This window comes from Microcaecilia unicolor, chromosome 8 (genome assembly GCF_901765095.1).
Source record: "Microcaecilia unicolor chromosome 8, aMicUni1.1, whole genome shotgun sequence".
NCBI classification, from domain to species: Eukaryota; Metazoa; Chordata; class Amphibia; order Gymnophiona; family Siphonopidae; genus Microcaecilia; species Microcaecilia unicolor.
The window spans coordinates 228,382,390-228,402,594 of record NC_044038.1 but is presented as its reverse complement, the minus strand read 5'-3'; the positions used below and the strand labels follow the sequence as shown (position 1 = coordinate 228,402,594).

Sequence of the window (20,205 nt, the reverse complement as noted above, 5' to 3'; positions counted from 1 at the left end):
TTGTGAGCTGGGTGTTTTTGTTTTTCAGTGATAATGGAAAATGAAAGCGCCCAGCTCAAAAACGAATAAATCCAAGGCATTGTTCGTGGGAGGGGCCAGGATTTGTAGTGCACTGGTCCCCCTCACATGCCAGGACACCAACCGGGCACCCTAGGGGGCACTTTTACAAAAACAAAAAAAAAGGTAAAAGAGCTCCCAGGTGCATAGCACCCTTCCCTTGTGTGTTGAGCCCCCCAAATCCCCCTCAAAACCCACTGCCCACAAGTCTACACCATTACTATAGCCCTAAGGGGTGAAGGGGGGCACCTACATGTGGGTACAGTGGGTTTGGGGGGGTTGGAAGACTAAGCATTAAGCAGCACAATTGTAACAGGTAGGGGGGGGATGGGCCTGGGTCCACCTGCCTGAAGTCCACTGCACCCCCTAACAACTGCTCCAGGGACCTGCATACTGCTGCCAGGGAGGTGGGTATGACATTTGAGGGTGCCCCATTCCCGCCTTCACCACGCCTCCGCCCCCGTCAACTTTGTACGCTTCCGCGATGGAGTGCAGTTGAAAACGTCCAAGTTCGGCTTTCAATTATACCGCGTTATTCGTTTTTGTGAGATAAACGTCTATCTCCCGATTTGGGTCGAAATCTACGCGTTTTTCTCTTTCAATTATAAGGTGGATAGTTACATAGTAGATGATGGCAGAAAAAGACCTGCATGGTCCATCCAGTCTGCCCAACAAGATAAACTCATATGTGCTAATTTTTGTGTATACCTTACCTTGATTTGTATCTGTCATTTTCAGAGCACAGACCGTATACGTCTGCCCAGCACTATCCCCGCCTCCCAACCACCAGCCCCGCCTCCCAACCACCGGCTCTGGGACAGACCGTATAAGTCTGCCCAGCAATATCCTCACCTCCCAACCACCAGCCCCGCCTCCCACCACCGGCTCTGCCACCTAATCTCAGCTAAGCTTCTGAGGATCCACTCCCTCGGAACAGGATTCCTTTATGTTTATCCCACACATGTTTGAATTCCGATACCGTTTTCCTCTCCACCACCTCCCGTGGGAGAGCATTCCAAGCATCCACCACTCTCTCCGTGAAAAAATACTTCCTGACATTTTTCTTGAGTCTGCCCCCCTTCAATCTCGTATCGTGCCCTCTAGTTCTACAGCCTTCCCATCTCCGGAAAAGGTTCGTTTGCGGATTAATACCTTTCAAATATTTGAACGTCTGTATCATATCACCCCTGTTTCTCCTTTCCTCCAGGGTATACATGTTCAGGTCAGCAAGTTTCTCCTCATACGTCTTGTAACGCAAATCCCGTACCATTCTCGTAGCTTTTCTTTGCACCGCTTCAATTCTTTTTACATCCTTAGCAAGATACAGCCTCCAGAACTGAACACAATACTCCAGGTGGGGCCTCACCAACGACTTATACAGGGGCATTAAAACCTCTTTTCTTCTGCTGGTCACTCCCCTCTCTATACAGCCAAGCAACCTTCTACTTACGGCCACCGCCTTGTCACACTGTTTCGTCGCCTTCAGATCTTCAGATACTATCACCCCAAGATCCCTCTCCCCGTCGGTACCTATCAGACTCTCACCGCCTAACACATACGTCTCCTGTGGATTTCTACTCCCTAAGTGCATCACTTTGCATTTCTTCTAATCGAACGGGGACGACCATCTCTAAGGGCATCCATCTCAAAGGACGTTCCGGCGAACGGGCGGGGAAACCCATATTATCGAAACAAGATGGACGTCCATCTTTCATTTCAATAATACGGTCGGGGACACCCAAATCTCAACATTTAGGTCGACCTTAGAGATGGTCGTCCCCGGTTTTTGGCCATAATGGAAACCGAGGACACCCATCTCAGAAATTACCAAATCCAAGCCATTTCGTTGTGGGAGGAGCCAGCATTCGTAGTGCACTGGTCCTCCTCACATGCCAGGACACCAACCGGGCACCCTAGGGGGCACTGCAGTGGACTTCACAAATTGCTCCCAGGTGCATAGCTCCCTTACCTTGGGTGCTGAGCCCCCCCAAAAGCCATTCCCCACAACTGTACACCACTACCATAGCCCTTAGGGGTGAAGGGGGCACCTAGATGTGGGTACAGTGGGTTTCTGGTGGGTTTTGGAGGGCACACATCTACCACCACAAGTGTAACAGGTGGTGGGGGGGGAATGAGCCTGGGTCCGCCTGCCTGAAGTGCACTGCACCCACTAAAAACTGCTCCAGGGACCTGCATACTGCTGTGATGGAGCTGGGTATGACATTTGAAGCTGGCATAGAGGCTAGAAAAAAATGTTTTTGAATTTTATTTTTAGGGTGGGAGGGGGTTGGTGACCACTGGGGGAGTAAGGGGAGGTCATCCTCGATTCCCTCCGCTGGTCATCTGGTCAGTTCGGGCACCTTTTCGAGGCTTGGTCGTGAAAAAAAAGGGACCAAGTAAAGTAGACCAAATTGTCAGGGATGCCCTTCTTTTTTTCATTATCGGCCAAGGACACCCAACTCTTAACCACGCCCCGTCCCGCCTTCGGTACACTGCCGACACGCCCCCGTGAACTTTGGTCATCCCCACAATGGAAAGCAGTTGAGGACGCAAAAAAATTGGCTTTCGATTATGCCGATTTGGGCGACCTCGGGAGAAGAACGCCCATCTCCCGATTTGTGTCGGAAGATGGGCGTCATTCCCTTTCGAAAATAAGCTACTTAATGCCTGCTGAAACCTGGTGTAAATGTTGTCACCCGAATTGGGCATGCTGACCCATGATTCTGTAACAACACGCGCAACTTTTCAGAACACTGCTCACACGTCCATGCCCCTCCCATAACCACTCCTCCTTTTGAGTTGCACACTATGGGATTTGGTAACCCAGCATTACAGAATAGTACACAGCTATTGGTGCCAATTAATGTCAATAATTTCTTCTTAGCATCCAATTATTGCTCGTTAGTGGCCCATTAGCCAATTAAATTGCACACGCATCTCAAGATAACACCCAAATTTGGTCATCCAAATCTGGGCACCATATATTGAATCCAGGGCTCCCTAGGCAGCATCGAGGTGATTAACAGGGGTCACATAATTATACAATTGCCCCCAAAATGCCATGTTATTTCTGCTCATTTTTGTTTGTTAATGGCATTAAAGGACATGGGATTTGACGTTGACATTTTTCATGTCGTTGCAAATGACAGTCTCTCCCTATGAATAATTAAAATACATTTGGTAGCACAAGGTACAGGAGGAGCCAGAATCTCATCTTTGGATAAAGCAGGGGCGTAGCTACGTGGGGCCAAGGGGGCCTGGGCCCCTGTAGATTTGGCCCTGCCGACAACCCTCTCGACCCCCCCTCTTGCCGCCAACCCGCCGTCGCCTTCCTTTGCTGGCGGGGGACCCCAACTCCCGCCAGCCGAGGTCCTCTTCTTCCTTCGTTCTGTTTCCCGGTGGGGGAGGGTTGGTGGCGGGAGGGGGGGGGTCGAGAGGGTCGTTGGCAGGGGGGGGTCAAAGTTGGTGGTGGTGGCAGCAGCGGCGGGGGGGGAGCTAAAATGTACCCCCTCATCTTGGGCTCTGGACCCCCCTCCCGCCAAAGTCTGGCTACGCCCCTGGGATAAAGAATGATGGGAATTACACTGCCTTCACCTCAATGCTGTGGGATGCCCTAACAGAGAAATAGTCATAAGTAAAAGTGGCCAGAAGATGTCCAGTGCCACTCTTGAAAGGTGTGATGTCAAATTGAACTCTTGCTCTCTCAGTGGGCGTCAGCGGCGGCAACCTAGAATAATAATAATAATAATAATTTTTAAAACACTAATTAATTTATTTATTTATAGCATTTATATCCCACAATATTCCCACCCATGGGCAGGCTCAATGTGGCCTACGACAGTCTATAAAAACATACAACAATTCAGTAAACAAACAATCAATGACAAAAAAGCGAAAGAGAAAAAGGGTAATAGCTAAGGAGGGAAAAGGAGAAAGAGTAGCGGTGATCATTATGTCGCTACGACAGTTTTAATTCAGAAGTAAGAAATGCCAGGTGGGTGTGGAGCGTAAGTTTTTCCAAAAAGAAAGGTTTTGAGGTGCTTCTGGAAGGTCGGGTGATCAGGAGTAAGTTTGACCAATTGAGGCAGCCCATTCCACAGTTGAGCGCTAATATAGGAGAAGGTGGATGCATAGGTGGTCTTGAGGCCACAAAATATTGGGTAATGGAGATTAAAGTACGAAGGAGCTGATTTGTGAGAGTTCCTAGGCGGCAAGACTAATGGTGAAAAGTCCCTAGAGTTTATGTGAGTGCTTTTACAAACCGTGCTGAAATTGAATCTTTCTGTCGCTGAGCAGAACTCCCCTGATGCAGCCTCAGCAAAACAAGGGTTCTTGATGGGAATTGCTCACTCACAAGGCTCTTCCAGCCATTGCAATTGCTAAAGACCCCTCCTGCACATTGCTTTCTGTGGGGGTCTTGTACTAAGGCGCACTCGCGTTTTTTGATATCTAAGACACTCTACATAATTCAACTGAGTTGGTATTCAATTGCCATGTCTTTTTCAAAGATTTTGCATTATTCGTCACCATTATGGAGAGTTTTTCTAACGCCGATGTTTGCTGTTGAAGCTGAATACTTCTTTTTTTGTACAGGTAACTGAGTTCTTTTCTCCATTTATTTATAGGAGGATTTCATTTATGATTTTGCAGATTGGGCTTTCTAGTGTAAAACTGATTTTGCCTTTCTGTACCCTATAGTAGTTTTTTGGGGTACTTTTACCAAGTCATTGTCATCCATATGTGGCCACATGCATGGCTAAATGGACTGTTATAAAATTCTGAGAGTGAGAAAAGTATGCATGTTGACACGAAGGCACACGCCTTGCCAGTAGGCGTGTACAGGGTAGAGCTTGAATTGAATGTGGGTGGAGTTTGCAAGCCTGCACATTGATTAAAAGAATAATCTAGGTGCAAGTTCTGCTGCTCAGGCTAATAGTTTGTAAAGACACGTGGAAGGGTATGATGTCTAAGTCCGATTTAGGACATTTTGCTGAAGAGGTACAAAAATAGAGTGGCGAACATACCGATTATTGAAAATAGAAAAATGTCTATCTTTTTGTTTTGAAAATCGCTATTTTCTAGATGTGTTGGGTTTTTTTGCTTGTACCTTTGGGTGGCATTTAAAAACAAAAACGTTCTAGGGAAAAACGTAGAAAAATAAACCATTAGGATGTGTAAGGAGCAGCATTCTTAGTAGACTGGCCACATAGACATCCCAGCAGAGCAGTGGGGCACCCTAGAGGATACTTCAATGGACTTCACATAAAAGGTCCCAGGTACACTTCTCACTGTTACCCCCTTATATTGTACGGTGATCCCTCCAAACCCACCTAAAACCTATTGCACCCAACTGTACGGCACTACAATAGCCCCAAAATGTCGTTTAACCAAAAGTCAGACTGTTGCCAAAAGCCTGCTGGAAAAGAATTGTTTGCAGAGCATTTTTGAACACTAGTAAAAAAGGCCCGTTTCCGAAACCAATGAAACGGGCGCTAGCATGTGGCTTTTTGTGTGTGTGTGTGTGTGTATCACAGAGTTATTTTGTGTGTGTGTGTGTGTGTGTGTGTGTGAGTGTGTGAGGGTGCGGTGTGTGTGCAGGTTGTTGATGTGTGTCTTTTTTTGTTTTGTTTTGTTTTTTCCAGCGGTGGTTCTGTGCTCTCCGTGCTGCACAGATAATGAGCCATTCTGCTGGGGAATGCTCCTCCCTTATTGTCACGTAGTTTCCTCTGATTGGTCCGTCTTACGTTGCCTAGTGTTGCCTGGGAACGGTGTTGTGATGGTCTTTTGTGTTTCAGAATGTTGAGGGTGTTTTTTCTGATTGGTCCGTCATGCGAGGGCGGGGCAGAGAGACATGGTCAGTGTTGTGGCTTCACCACCATGAATCCATGAACCCTTCAGGGAGTGACTGAGTGACTTCAGAACGTTGTCTTCAGAACGTTGAGGGTGAGTTTTATTATAGTAGATATCAAGCAGGGGCGTAGCCAGATGGACAATTTTGGGCGGGCCTGAGCCCAAGGTGGGTGGACATAGAATTCACCCCCCGTCCCCCTCTGGTTTGCTCCTCTCTCCACCCCTCCCTGCCCACAAACCCCAAATATTAAATACTTGAGCTGGTGGGGATCCCCAAACCCTGCCAGCTGAAGATTTCCTCCTCCTTCTCGAGGAGCCAGCACTCTTCCAAACGGCAGCCCTTGCCTCAAACTGATGCTGTTGCCGGCAGGCCGTGCATGCTCAGTGCTTTTGTACGTGCAAAAACTGACCATGTGCGGAGGGGCCGGTCTCAGCGTCAGCTCAAGGCAAGTGCTGTAAGTTGACATTTGGAAGAGCGAGGGCTGCCTAAGGAGAAAAAAAAATCTTCAGCTGGCAAGGTTTGGGGATCCCCACCAGCCACAGCAAGAATGTCACAATTTTGGGTGGCCTGAGTCCAAAGTGGGTGGGCCTTGGCCCACCCAGGCCCACCTGTGGCTATGCCACTGAAAGAGTTCTCATTGAGCATATGTTAAAGGTATTTTGCTGTTAGGCAGTGGCATACCAAGGGGGTGGGGGCGGTCCGCCCCGGGTGCACACCGCTGGGGGGGTGCTGCGCGCCTGTCGGCTCTTCGTTTTTCTGCTCCTTTTGCCCTGGAACAGGTTACTTCCCGTTCCGGGGCAGAGGGAGCATGAAAACGAAGAGCCGGCAGGCGCGCGGCACCCCCACCCCCAGCGGCGTGCACCCGGGGGGGGGTTCTTTCCCCGGGGGATCGGGAGTTCTTTCACCGGGGGGGGGGCATCGCGCTGTTCGGGGGGGGGGAAAGGCGCTGAACCCGGGGGGGGGGGGGGGCGAGGCGCATCGGCTATCCGCCTCGGTTGTCAGTCCCCCTAGGAACGCTACTGCTGTTAGGTATTCCTTTTTTGTTTGTTTGTTTCCTTCTACTAGCAAAGTACATGTCTTCATATCATGCATGTCCTTTTCAACTAGTGGTATTCTCTAAGGAGTCAACCATTTTGCAATAAATATCATTGTTTAATTAAATTATACGTCTCCCCCATTGTTTGGATAGAGTCTATCTTCCCCACCCTTTCTCTGTTCCCTCCTATTTGTCTCGTGGGGATTAAGTGCACCTCCACACTTTGTGTGGTGTTTCTCTGGCTCTTAACGTTGCCACTCACATAATTAAAATACCCCAAAGTGGGAGTGCACTTACCCTTAACATGCATGCCCCCTCCTAGAATTACCTTTATAATGGGTATTTCTGAAACCCACTTACTCTACTGTGATGGTCTCTTCAATCAGGCCACTGCCTTCCACCGACAGCCAGCAATTGTTCAGCTGCTCTGAGGGATCATTTGTAATTATTATTTCTATCGGAACGTCTTTATTAATCACTGCTGCTTTTGGAGCCTATAGAACAAAAGGTGAGAGCACATCTGGATTAGCAATGGGCAAATCTTTCCCAACCCGTCACGAAACTAGGTTCAAACTGAAAAGAACTGACTCAGATCAGACTAACCCTTCACTTGGTTCAGGTCCGACAGCGCTTCAAAGAACTTTCAACCCCCTGGCCCTTCCCACCAAAAATGATTTACTCCAGTGTCTCTTAACCCTGTTCTTGGGGAAACACCCATCAGTCATGATACCCCCCCCCCCCCCAATAAATGTGCAGAAGATATATTTTCATACAATGTAGGAGAGGAGGAGTGGCCTAGTGGCAGTGGCGTACCAAGGGGGGGTGGTGAGTGCAGTCCGCCCAGGGTGCACACCGCTGGGGGGGTGCCGCGCGCCTGTCCGCTGCATTCGTTCTGTGCTCCCTCTGCCCCAGAGCAGGTTACTCCCTGTTCCGGGGCAGGGGGAGCATGGAGGCGGGCGGGGCGGACAGGCGTGCAGCACCCGCCCTGGCAGCGTGCACCCGGGGGGGGGGTTCTTTCACCGAGGGGGAGCCGCGCTGCACCCGGGGGGGGGGGGCAGGGCATATCAGCGATCCGCCCCGGGTGTCAGCTCCCCTAGGAACGCCACTGCCTAGTGGTTAGGGTGGTGGACTTTGGTCCTGAGGAACTGAGTTCGATTCCCACTTCAGGCACAGGCAGCTCCTTGTGACTCTGGGCAAATCACTTAACCCTCCATTGCCCCATGTAAACCGCATTGAGCCTGTCATGAGTGGGAAAGCGCAGGGTACAAATGTAACAAAAATAAAATAGATACTATTGGAGATTCTACATGGAATGTTACTACTATTGGAGATTCTACATGGAATGTTGCTATTCCACTAGCAACATTCCATGTAGAAGGCTGCGCAGGCTTCTGTTTCTGTGAGGCTGACGTCCTGCACGTATGTGCAGGACGTCAGACTCACAGAAGCAGAAGCCTGCGCGGCCACGTTGGTGATCTACAAGGGCCGATCTCAAACAGTTGGTGATCTCAAACAGTAGCAACAGTGGAGGAGTGGCCTAGTGGTTAGGGTGGTGGACTTTGGTCCTGAGGAACTGAGTTCAATTCCCACTTCAGGCACAGGCAGCTCCTTGTGACTCCGGGCAAGTCACTTAACCCTCCATTGCCCCATGTAAGCCACATTGAGTGGGAAAGCACAGGCTACAAATGTAACAAAAAAATATATATATTCAAAGAAGAGATCTTAAGAATCAAACTTGCTGGGTGTGTCCCAAGGTCTAGGTTCAGAACCTCTGATTTTCTCTCATCAGTTTGGTTACATGCAAATATCTACAGATTCATCCCAGTGACGCATTTGAAAGACATGTTGAGTCAGAATATTTTATGCACTTAAGTTGGGGGATATAAATTCAGACAGAGCAAATATGGAGAGTAAGGTTGAGTGGAAAGCAATCTGAATTTATCCAAGCCAGACTACAACTGGATACTATTTATAGATGCTGATTTGTGGTCTGATCATAATCAGTTCTAATTATTTGAATCACAACTCTCCGACCCCTAACTGGAGAATGTCACTGAGTATTAGCAGAGACCCACCACACATTGTCCAATTAGCGCCGGGATGATCCGGAGGTAGAGCGGAGGCATATCTTGGAGTTATCTGAGCGCTGCTGATATTTGGTGATGTTGTCGGGATGATTACCTGGGCAAGCAGAACTGTATAAATAGTAGCCCTAACTTGTTCGGATGGCTATCGAGGTGCACGCGTTGAATATTGGCGGTACTCAGATAATTTCCTGGAGTCAAAGAGTATCTGAATATTTAGAATCGTACCCTGATAGGGCAGATGCTATTCAGCCTTCAGTGGTCAGCATTTTAAAAATATACTGATCAGCGCTGGATGAACATTGGCCCACTTCTTTCTAATCAGACCTGAGGGTCCAGGGAAAGCAGAATATATTTTTCCTTTGAAGGGCCAAACATACCAAGATATATCCTTGACCCCATCACCCAGGTTGCTGATGCTGTGTGGGAAACAAATTAGTAGGGTCATGGACTATGGGGTCCTTTTACTAAGCTGCGGTAGGCTCTGTGCGTGTGCAGCGCATGCCCAAATGAGACTACTGCCAGGCCAGCGCACCCTCCTGGATAAATTATTTATTTATTTCCTCCTACGCACACCAGTTCTGGTGGTAATCGGCACTTGGGGTGCACTGACTGGTCAGCATACGTGTACCGCATGAGCCATTACCACTAGATCAATGGGTGGCATTGAGGTCTCAGGCCGATTTTGGGCATGCGTTGGTTTCATTTCCACAGGCCCTTTTCCCGTCCCATTAAAAGAAAAGCCCCTTTTTGTTGATGCAGTAAAAACTGGCCCAGCGTGTGCCCAATACATGCGCCTACAGTACCAGAGATAATCCGCAACAAGCGGAGAACTCAAACGCCCCATGGGAGAAAACAGGTATAGGAGAAAGTGGGATGTTTGACCACAGAAAACCAAACACTGGAGGGATTAATTCTTAAAACAGTTGTTTATTGATGATAAAAAAAGACTCGACAGAAACGTTGTGTTTCGGCCGTTAGGCCTGCATCAGGAGTCTCAATCGACGGTGAACAGATGTTATAAATGTCTAGGAGCACGTGGTTTGATGATCAATAAGGTTGGTCTAAAACGGCAGAGCAACAGCTGATGCAAAACGTTAAGAGCCACGTCGTGCAATGATCAATGAGGTTGGTCTTTAAAAAGACCTTTCCGGGAGAAACTTGCTCATAGACGAACGAAATATCAGCAAAAGGCTGTTTTAAGAATTAATCCCTCCAGTGTTTGGTTTTCCGTGGTCAAGCATCCCACTTTCTACTTTACCTACAGTACCACAGGACACTTTTTACCGTTGCTTAGTAAAAGGATCCCTATGTATTTCATTCTGTTCTGTTGCCTTTGCGACAATCTGTTAATTGATCAGCTACATATGGGTGCTTTGTGGACTAGCTCTAGCCAATCCTAATTATCTATGCCACATATAATCTGCATATAGGGGACTGTATAAATACAGAGTTGGCTGTACATTACACAGCCACGTTCCACAAAGGTTCTATGAGAAATATTAAGACACATCCGCATGAAGTTGTAATGCTCATCTCAGAACAAGAGAAAGTTGTTCTCTTGGAACAGGAACAGGACTCTCAATGGAAGACAGACCTGGAGCTGACTAAATCTAGATCACAGCCCTTTTCTACTTCTTACCCTACTAGAAATCGTGATCATCTCTTTACCTTGATACTGATGGACGGCGTCTCCAAAAGAATGTCCATCTCTACCAGGATTCTCTCATCTGTCTTCTTGGCCTCACACACAGCAGTAATGCCTATCATGGTATCATTGTGCAAATGTTTTTCGTACTCTTCATTAGTTATCTTGACTGCAATTTCTTTCTCTGGAAAACATTAGGATTCATTAGAAAACCAGGTTACAGGGCAGTTTGCAGAAACAGTGATGATCTACAGTTTTTCTAACTGTGCTCGATATTTTCTATAGCTATTTCTATGGGATTCACCATGATTCGTCAAGACCACATGACGTCAATATTCCATGGCAAGGACGCCATTCAATTTCTAAACATTCCCCCAACTGTGTTTGCTAAAACTTAGGATTGGAAATGATTGGGTGGGGCTTACAACTTATTAGAGCAACAACTGGCCTCAAAGCTCCCAAGGCAATTACTGGCCTAAGCCATTAACCCTTGCAGTGGAGTCCCACTATCATTGGCCCTTTACCATAAGTCCAGAAAAAAAGAGAACTATGAAAAAAACCCTCCAATAATCAGAGAAAAAACCTGGTTCAAAAATAGCTAAATCACGAACAATAAAATTCCAACCCCAAGTAAAAACGATTAAAACGCAAACAGATCCAAAATCATCTAATTGGTGGACAGTGTAACATAGCAAAAAATATACAAAAACACTTAGTTTAGCTTCACAGAAGATTAAGGTCCTTGCATCTTTATTCCTAACTTTTGGCTCCCTTTGTAGAACTGCCCCCATTTCTGTGGGGAAACTAAGCATGATTTACTTTTGCATAAAGGCTCATTTAATCGTGCATAGGCATTCCTAGGGGCATACTTTTGGTGGAGCAAGGGCAGAGATGTAAACTATATATGTATTTGATAAAATACGCATGTCTGCCCATAGAGTACATACATTTATACCTTCATTAGAGCAGGTGTAAATCTATGCATGACAATTTGTGTGCTCATGAGGAAGGGAGTGTTAGTTCTTGAAACATAGTCAAAGGGAATATGAATTTCAAAAAACATTACCCAAATTAATACTGACTTATCCAGTTTAAATTGACCGATTGAAAATTGTCCACCCTTTACCCACGTAAAATCTGTAAAGGGAATCACCCATATAAGGAATTATGGCTGTGAGGAAGGCAAATGGGTTGTACAAACTGGGCTGTTGCTCTGGATGGGTAGACTGCAGAGCTGATGTGGAGGGGCATTTTCGATATGATGTCTAAATCCGACTTTGGACGTTTTGCAGAAAAAGTCCAAAACTTCCGTAGTGAACATGGCCATTTTCAAAACAAAAAAAGGTCTATCTTTTTACAAGCCATTGAGATGTATGGGGGGGGGGGGGGGGGGCAGCATTCTTAGTAGACTGGCCACACAAACATCCCAGCAGAACAGTGGGGCAGCCTAGGGGAACTGCAGTGGTCTTCCCATAAAAGGTCCCAGGGTACACATCTCTCCATTGCCCCCTTATATTGTATGGTGAGCCTTCCAAAACCCACCAAAAACCTACTAGGGGGGGAGATTCTATATATGACTCCTAAAAAATCCATGTGAAAAACATTTCCACCTAAGCGTATTCTACAAGCGGCACCTAGATTTAGGTGTGGTATATAAAATACGCTTAGTTGATATCCCAACGCCGGAAATTACACACGTCTATTCATACCAACAAAAGCATGGCATAAATCCTGGCACATAGATTTAAGCACACTAAGCGACATACGGTAACTAAGTGCGTAAATTTTAGAATGCACATGAAATGCCCATTTCCCCGCCAATAACCGCACCCCTTTTTGCCTACACACATTAAAATTTAGGCACTCTGCATTATATAATACGCTTAGCGATTTGAGCGTATAAATAATAATTATTGTCCATTAGTGCTCATTATTGCTTGTTAAGCGCTGTTAACAACGCTGATCGGCTTGTTAAGCCAATTAAGTTACATGCACTGTTCTAGAATTTGCTTAGGGGAACCCTAGGCGCACTGTATAGGATCCAGGGATATGCCTGTAAGTGTCACCTATATGGATGTGCAGTAGGTTTTTGGTGAGTTTTGGAGGGCTCACAGATTCCACCACAAGTGTACTAGTTAGAGTGGGATATGAGCCTGGGTCTCCTTCTCCACATTGTCGCCAGGGTTGCGGTCTTCCCGCAACACTGGGCGGGTTTTCTGCAAGCAGCTGCGGAAAATTTTCGGCAGCTGTGGGGGTGCGGGTTTGGGCTTTTTTCCTGTGGCCACTGTGCGCTTTTTTCCGGGGCTTCTATTGGTCCAATTTGGTCCAATAGAAGCTTTTCAGGGGCGGGGTTGATGCCAGGGGCGGGGTTAATGACCTCAGGGGTGACATCAGGGGGTGGGGTTAATGACGTGGAAGGCGGGGCTGGTGACGTGGGAGGCGTGGTTGGTGATGTGGGAGGCGGGGTTTGACTTTGGGCATTTTTTGGGCGGGTTTAGGGCTGATTTTGGGCTGGGAAAATTTTTCCCATCTGGCAACCTTGCTTCTCCACAGTGCACTGCACCAACCACTAGGTTACTACAGGGACCTTCTTGCTGTTCTAATAGGACTGGCCATAACATCTGAAGTTGTTTTAGAGGCTGATATGTACTGTTTCTTTCACATCTTTTTTTTTGGGGGGGGGGGGGTCGAAAAGAGACAATGGCCACTGGGGAGTAAGGGGAGGGGTCATGCCTTAATCCCTCCAGTGGTTATCTGGTCATTTAGGGCACCTTTTTATGGTTTAGGCATGATAACAGGTCTAGAAGACCAAAATGTCTAAACTGTAGCCCTCGATATTTTTGTTTTGTTCCGTTATGACAGCGAAACGTCCAAGTTTGGGAAGGCTGGAATCCCACCCGCAACATGCTCCCTTGTGATTTGGATGCACTGCAGATGAACTGCACAGAAAAAACATCTTAAAAATGTGTTTTGAAATAAGCAATTTGGACGTTTTGGCGAAAAAAAAAGTCCACCGCTGCTTTCAGCCACTTTTTTGACATGTTTCTGTTTTCAAAATGAGCCCCTAGGTCTTTTTTTTTGCCATCATTTCTATATTTCTGTGTTAGGTCTAGAGAGGGAACCAACATATGTACGTTGCATTTGAAAAGAAAAACAATCACAGAAAAAGAAGGTATACATCTCTACAAGTGCAAGTACTGACCTTTAAATGCATCCACTCTGCAGCCTCCCCCGTTACCTCTCCACTCTCATCTCTCCCTACATTCCTCCCCGTGAACTCCGCTCACTGGACAAATCTCTCTTGTCGTCCCCCTTCTCCTCCACTGCTAACTCCAGACTTCACTCCTTTTCTCTCGCGGCACCTTATGCCTGGAATAGACTTCCTGGACCCATACGTCTAGCTCCATCTCTACCTGTTTTCAAATCGATGCTGAAAACCCACCTTTTCACTGCTGCTTTTAGCTCCTAGCCACAATTTCCCTCCCCTTGTCCCTTCCTCCCTTCTCACCCATTACTTCCCTCACCCATAAGTGTCTTGTCTGTCTGTATTATTTAGATTGTAAGCTCTTTTGAGAAGGGACTGTCTCTTTGTATCAGGTGTTCAGCGCTGCGTGCGTCTGGTAGCGCTACACAAATGCTAATAATAATAATAATGCAGTAAGCTTGCTTATAGTCTCCCTTTGAGAATAGGTGAAAAGTCTGCAGGTACTTTTGAAAATTATCCAAGAATTGTATTAGAGGTGCAGTTATTAATGTGGGCTACCATTAAGATGTATTATTTTACATTTATAGGGCTATGCCTGCAAATGTTGAGTTAACTATTTGGGAATAAAATACACCTTCTTTTCTTCCTGAACATTTGAAGACTTTCATTAACTTGAAAAAGATTGCAACTAGAGAATCCTGAATTTAGGTTGTGTTAAAGCAGGGGCTATTGGAGAAGAGGAGTAGCCTAGTGGTTAGTGCAGTGGACTCTGATCCTGGGGAACTGAGTTGGATTCCCACTGCAGCTCCTTGTGACTCTGGGCAAGTCACTTAACCCTCCATTGCCCCTGGTAGAAAAATAAGTACCTGAATATATGTAAACTGCTTTGAATGTAGTTGCAAAAACCTCAGAAAGGTGGTATATCAAATCCCATTTCCCTTTCCCCCTTTCCCTTATGACATCACAATATCAGAAGTGAGCCAAGTATCGAGCAATCAAGCCATTGTGACATCACTGATGAGGTTGGCTCTTATTGGTGGAATGAGTGGAGGAGTAGCCTAGTGGTTAGTGCAGTGGACTCTGATCCTGGGGAATTGGGTTCAGTTCTGCAGTTCTTTGTGACTCTGGGTCAGTGCCGTAGCTACGTGGGGCCAGGGAGGGCCTGGGCCCCCGTAGATTTGGCCCTGGACACCCCTACTGATGACCCTCTCGACCCCCCTCCCGCCGCCAACCCTCCCCCGCCGTCGTCATGGGCTACCTTTGCTGGCGGGGTCCCCAATCCCCGCCAGCCGAGGAGGTCCTCTTCTTCCTCCGAAGGCTTCGTTCTGTTTCTGACATCCTGCATGGCTTCGTTCTGTTTCTGTGAGTCTGACGTCCTGCACGTACAATGTGCAGGACGTCAGAAACAGAACGAAGCCTTCGGAGGAAGATGAGGACCTCCTCGGCTGGTGGGGATTGGGGACCCCGCCAGCAAAGGTAGCCCACGGCGACGGCGGGGGAGGGTTGGCGGCGGGAGTCGAGAGGGTCATCGGCAGGGGTCATCAAAGTTGGCAGTGGCGGGGGGGTCGGCAATAGCAGGGGGGGGTCGGCGGCACCGGGGGGGGGGTGTAAAATGTGCCCTTTTACCTCGTGGTCTGGCCCTCCCTCCCGCCGAAGTCTGGCTACGCCCCTGCTCTGGGTAAGTCACTTAACCCTCCATTGCACCAGGTACAAATAAGTACCTGTATATACCCACATAAACCATTTTGAATGTAGTTGCAAAAACCTCAGAAAGGCGGTATATCAAGTCCCATTTCCCTTTCCCTTATGACATCACAATATCAGAAGTGAGCCAAGTATCGGCCAATCAAGCCATTGTGACATCACTGATGAGGTTGGCTCTTATTGGTGGAATGAGTGGAGGAGTAGCCTAGTGGTTAGTGCAGTGGACTCTGATACTGGGGAACTGGGTTCGATTCTGCAGTTCTTTGTGACTCTGGGTAAGTCACTTAACCCTCCCTTGCACCAGGTACAAATAAGTACCTGTATATACCCATGTAAACCACTTTAAATGTAGTTGCAAAAACCACAGAAAGGTGGTATATCAAGTTGTCATGTCTTCAGTTTTCTTATTTTCTACTCCTCTTTTCTTTTCACGCCCCCTACCCCCAAAACTTTGGGGGTCTTTTACTAAAGCTTAGCTTGAGATATCTGCAGCAGGACCCATAGGAATAAAATGGGCCCTACTACAGATAACTAAGCTTTAGTAAAATACCCCCTTTGTGATCTAAGAAGGATTTCAAAATTGTTGTATTGACATAAATTTATTTTGTCTTTACATATTTGGTCCGTAATTCCTTAACAAGTGTTAATCCTTGTGTAACACTGCTTAAATTATAAATTTAAAAATGATGTATTATTTTACCACAAAGGGATGTAGTTACGAACATGGGCTACTGTTAACATATATTATTTTCCCATTTTATGCAGTTAGACCTAGTTACTAATAACTGGGTTAACAGTAAAATAACATATCTTAATGGTAGTCCATGTTGATATTGTCCCTCATTAACTCCATGTTTATTGGTCTTTGCTTCTGATAACATTTTCAAACTGATGGCAGCCCTTCTGGCTTCATAGTTCCACCACCAACCACCAAATTACACCAAAACAAATCTTGGTTTTAGACACTGCCCTTGCGTCAAACCAAACCTGTTGTTGTTATAAAATCACACAATAAGTTACCTTCTTCGGGTTCAAGTGCAACAGATTTCGAATCCTTCCAGATGCCATTGATCCGTCTCCCATTGTACAAGGTGGAAGATGCATTGAAATGTACCTCCACGTCCATATTTTCGGAGGTCAGATTCTTGAGAACAAAGATAAGGTCGATGTCTTGGCCAGCCAGAGGAGACTTTTCAAGCTTGAACTCCCCTGACAGTTGAGGTCCTCGTGAAGGTTTTACAGAAGATCTTTCCCGGAGTTTTGCAATGGCTTTATGTAATTCCGTCATGGCATTCCCTGAATATAGCTTGCTTGTAGCCTTTTTAAACACCTCTCGCTCTTTCTCAGAGCCTGGTAGAGAAGAATCTTGACTACAATTTAGCAATAAACACTGGGCATGTGATGATTATTTTTAAACCTCACATCAACTCTGCATGAAATAATGCTGCTTTAGTAATGATCTTGGCGGCTCAACTATCATTTGTCATACCGTTAACACAAACAAATTCACAGGCCAAAAAATATATATATTTTCACGTTGGGGGAATATAAAGCAATAAAGAAAGAACCCTGCACCAAAATTAGATAACATTCTGTAAGACAGTACATATCAAAGGCAATGTAGTAGAAAGGCATCTATGTTCAGTTACCTATAATTTGTCCATTTGTAGACTATGCTATAAAAAAAGGACATACATAATTCTCTTTATAGAATACCAGTGTAGAATATCAAACACACACCTACAAATGAGTCACACCAGCCATAGAGCTTGAGCAATGATCACACCTAAATTGTATTAGAACACGCATAGATAATATTATTCTATAACCTATGTATGAAACTTTATGCCCAGTCCACGCTTTGCCCAGACACTGCCCACAGTGGCGTAGCAAGGGCAGGGTGGTGGGGGCGGTCCGCCCCGGGTGTCAACGGGTGTGGGGGGGTGCTCTGCTGGCGAGTCCCTACCAGCTCCATCCACCCGGCAGCTGTGTGGTGCGGCGCCTCGCGTCTGCGCTGCTGTAAGAGAAGAAAATCGCCTTGTCGGCCCTTTGTCCCGCCCTCGAGGAAATAGGACGTTACATCAGAGGGCGGGATGGGACACAGTGAGGGAAGGGCCGATGAGGCGATTTTCTTCTTTTACAGCAGCGCAGAGGTGGACGGAGCTGGTAGACAGGTGGGGACTGGGTCGAGGGGGGTGCCGTGTCACCGTGTCTCGCTGGGGGGGTGCCGTGTTGCCCTGCAGCTGGAGGGGGGGTGAATGCAGCAGCGATCTGCCCTGGGTGGCAGTGAACCACAGAACGCCACTGACTGCCCATATGAATACCCGCCTTCAAACTACATGCCATCACGTTCAGTCTACTAAGGACTGCTTTTACTAAGTGGCAGTAAGCCCAATGCGGGCTTACCATTCGCTACACAGGAAGTACCACCGGGCTACCGCAGCAGCCCGGTGATATGTCCCACCCCTAGTGTGCTACAAAAATGTATTTATTTTTGTAGCACTGGAGTGTATTCGGTGGTAATCAGGCAGTGCCAATCACTGCCTGGTTACCGCTGGGTTAACACGGAAGCTTTACTTGCCACACGGCCATTCACTGTAGGAAGTCGAGACTTCCCTTTTACCAGCTGCGGTAAAAGGGGACCGCGGAGTGAGTGTAAACCCCCTTGGGCCGCAGCTTGGTAAAAGGAGCCCTGATTAATAGAACAGCTTATCGCTGGAATATTAGCTTTATACACATTCCTGGCACCTAAATCTCGGAGCCTTCCAAACTGATGCACGTTGAACGCACGTAGGTCCTACACACCTTAGTAAAAGGGCCCCTTTATTAATAGATTAAGACCTCCCAGAAATTGATCATAAAATGCCCGACATGGCCATGCTTTCGCCAGTATGAAATGGCTGCATCAGGGGCAGTGGTTCACCAGCTGATATAAAATTCCAAAAATAGCCCGGCTGGTGTAACTGTTAAAACATAGAAAGCTAGATTCTGGGATCAGTCTCTCATAAAGATGCTGTGATTGCAGTGAAAGCCATGTCGGGCATTTTATGTGAAATTTCTGGGAGCTTTTAGTCTATTAATAAAAGCTGATTTTTACAAGGTCTGCCTTGTTGATTCAGTGGCGCTCCTAGAGGGGGGGCGGTGGGTGCGGTCCACCCCGGGTGCACGCCGCTGGGGGGGGGTGCCGCGCGCGCGCGCGCCTGTCCGTCGTTCGTTCCATGCTCCCTCTGCCCTGGAACAGGTTACTTCCTGTTCCAGGGCAGAGCGGGAGCATGGAACGAACGAAGGACAGGTGCGCGCGGCGGCCCCCTCCCCCAGCGGCGTGCACCCGGGGGGGTTCTTTCGCAGGGGGTTCCTTTCACCGGGGGGGGGGGGCTACATCGGCGATCCACCCCGGGTGTCAACACCATTGCGTTGATTTATCTTCCATGTTGGATTTGGCGGACCATCTGCCTTGCTGCTGTTTGTATCCCGAAAGCCTGACTGGCTGGGATACCTCCAGAACCAGGTTTGGCAACCGCTGTGCTAATAATTAGTTATAATATAATAATAATTATTATTATTACTATTAGCTGATAATTAGTCTTGACCACATTATCTGGCAACAGATTCCGTAGTTTAAGCGACTTTACCTTCCTTGTATTTATAGGTCTCGGTTATATCCTCTCGGTCATCGCTGCCAACAGCTTTGGTACTTATGAATTTACCGATTTCTTTGGCATCATTGTAAACTCTTTTTTTAGTTCCGTCCTCGTTTTTAATCCAGACGGCGTAGTCCGCGTTCACCTTTGCAAACATAAAAGCGGTGTCATAGGCGAGGTCCACGTCGCCTTCTTTAATGGCTGCGACCGAGGAAGGGCCGCAGCAGTAGATTCCTGAAGTGTCAGAACGAATAAAAGAGTAGCATGTGTTTATTTCGTTTTATTTTATTTCTTACATTTGTATCCCCACATTTTCCCACCTATTTGTAGGCTCAGTGTGGATTACATACCCTGTTTCTCCGAAAATAAGACCTAGTAGAGGTTTTGCTGAATTGCTAAATATAAGGCCTCCCCCGAAAGTAAGACCTAGCAAAGTTTTTGTTTGGCCCCGATGGGTGCCCACTCTCTCCCACCCAGGGGCGTAGCCAGACACCCAAGTTTGGGTGGGCCTGGACCCAAGGTGGGTGGGCAGCACTCTGCCTTGTCCTACAAGTGATTTGGTTTTTCCCTCTCTTGCCTGCATACCATATGGTCTTTCAAACATCCCCTCTCCCCCGTATACCTTTTAAATACCAGATTTTCACCGGCAGCAAAAAGATGGGAGTTTTGGGCTGGTGGGGCTTGGGGTCCCTGCCAGCCACATTATAGGTATGCTGCTACTTGGTGGGCCTGAACCTAAAGTGGGTGGGCCTGGGCCCACCCCAGCCCACCCTTGGCTACGCCACTGCTCCCACCAGAAGCTCACTATTTGGCAACTAGCCACCCAGCCCAGTTCCTATTAGTGTGGAGGTAGTGATGGCGATATGGTACTGTGTTGTGGTTTAATAGGGGAGGTTGTTTGTTTGTTTTGTGTCCTTGTGAGAGCCGGTCGTCTATAACACAAAGCAACGCATTCTTTTCCTCGTTCTTCCTCTTTCAG

General features: G+C 47.2%; 1 protein-coding gene across 2 annotated transcripts in view; it reads right to left on the bottom strand.

Moving 5' to 3' along the window:
- Nucleotides 1–3,568: 3,568 nt before the first annotated feature.
- The window catches only part of LOC115476654 (protein-glutamine gamma-glutamyltransferase E-like), a 92,225-nt gene continuing 75,588 nt past the window's right edge, over nucleotides 3,569–20,205 (bottom strand). For both annotated transcript variants that reach the window (XM_030213142.1, XM_030213143.1), the window contains exons 9-13: nucleotides 19,218–19,460; nucleotides 16,606–16,935; nucleotides 10,700–10,860; nucleotides 7,305–7,438; nucleotides 3,569–3,784 (exon numbers count right to left, since the gene is read on the bottom strand). In XM_030213142.1, coding sequence (XP_030069002.1) covers nucleotides 3,637–3,784; nucleotides 7,305–7,438; nucleotides 10,700–10,860; nucleotides 16,606–16,935; nucleotides 19,218–19,460 — 1,016 coding nt within the window. In that variant the 3' untranslated portion in view covers nucleotides 3,569–3,636. The remainder of the gene's footprint in view (nucleotides 3,785–7,304; nucleotides 7,439–10,699; nucleotides 10,861–16,605; nucleotides 16,936–19,217; nucleotides 19,461–20,205) is intronic.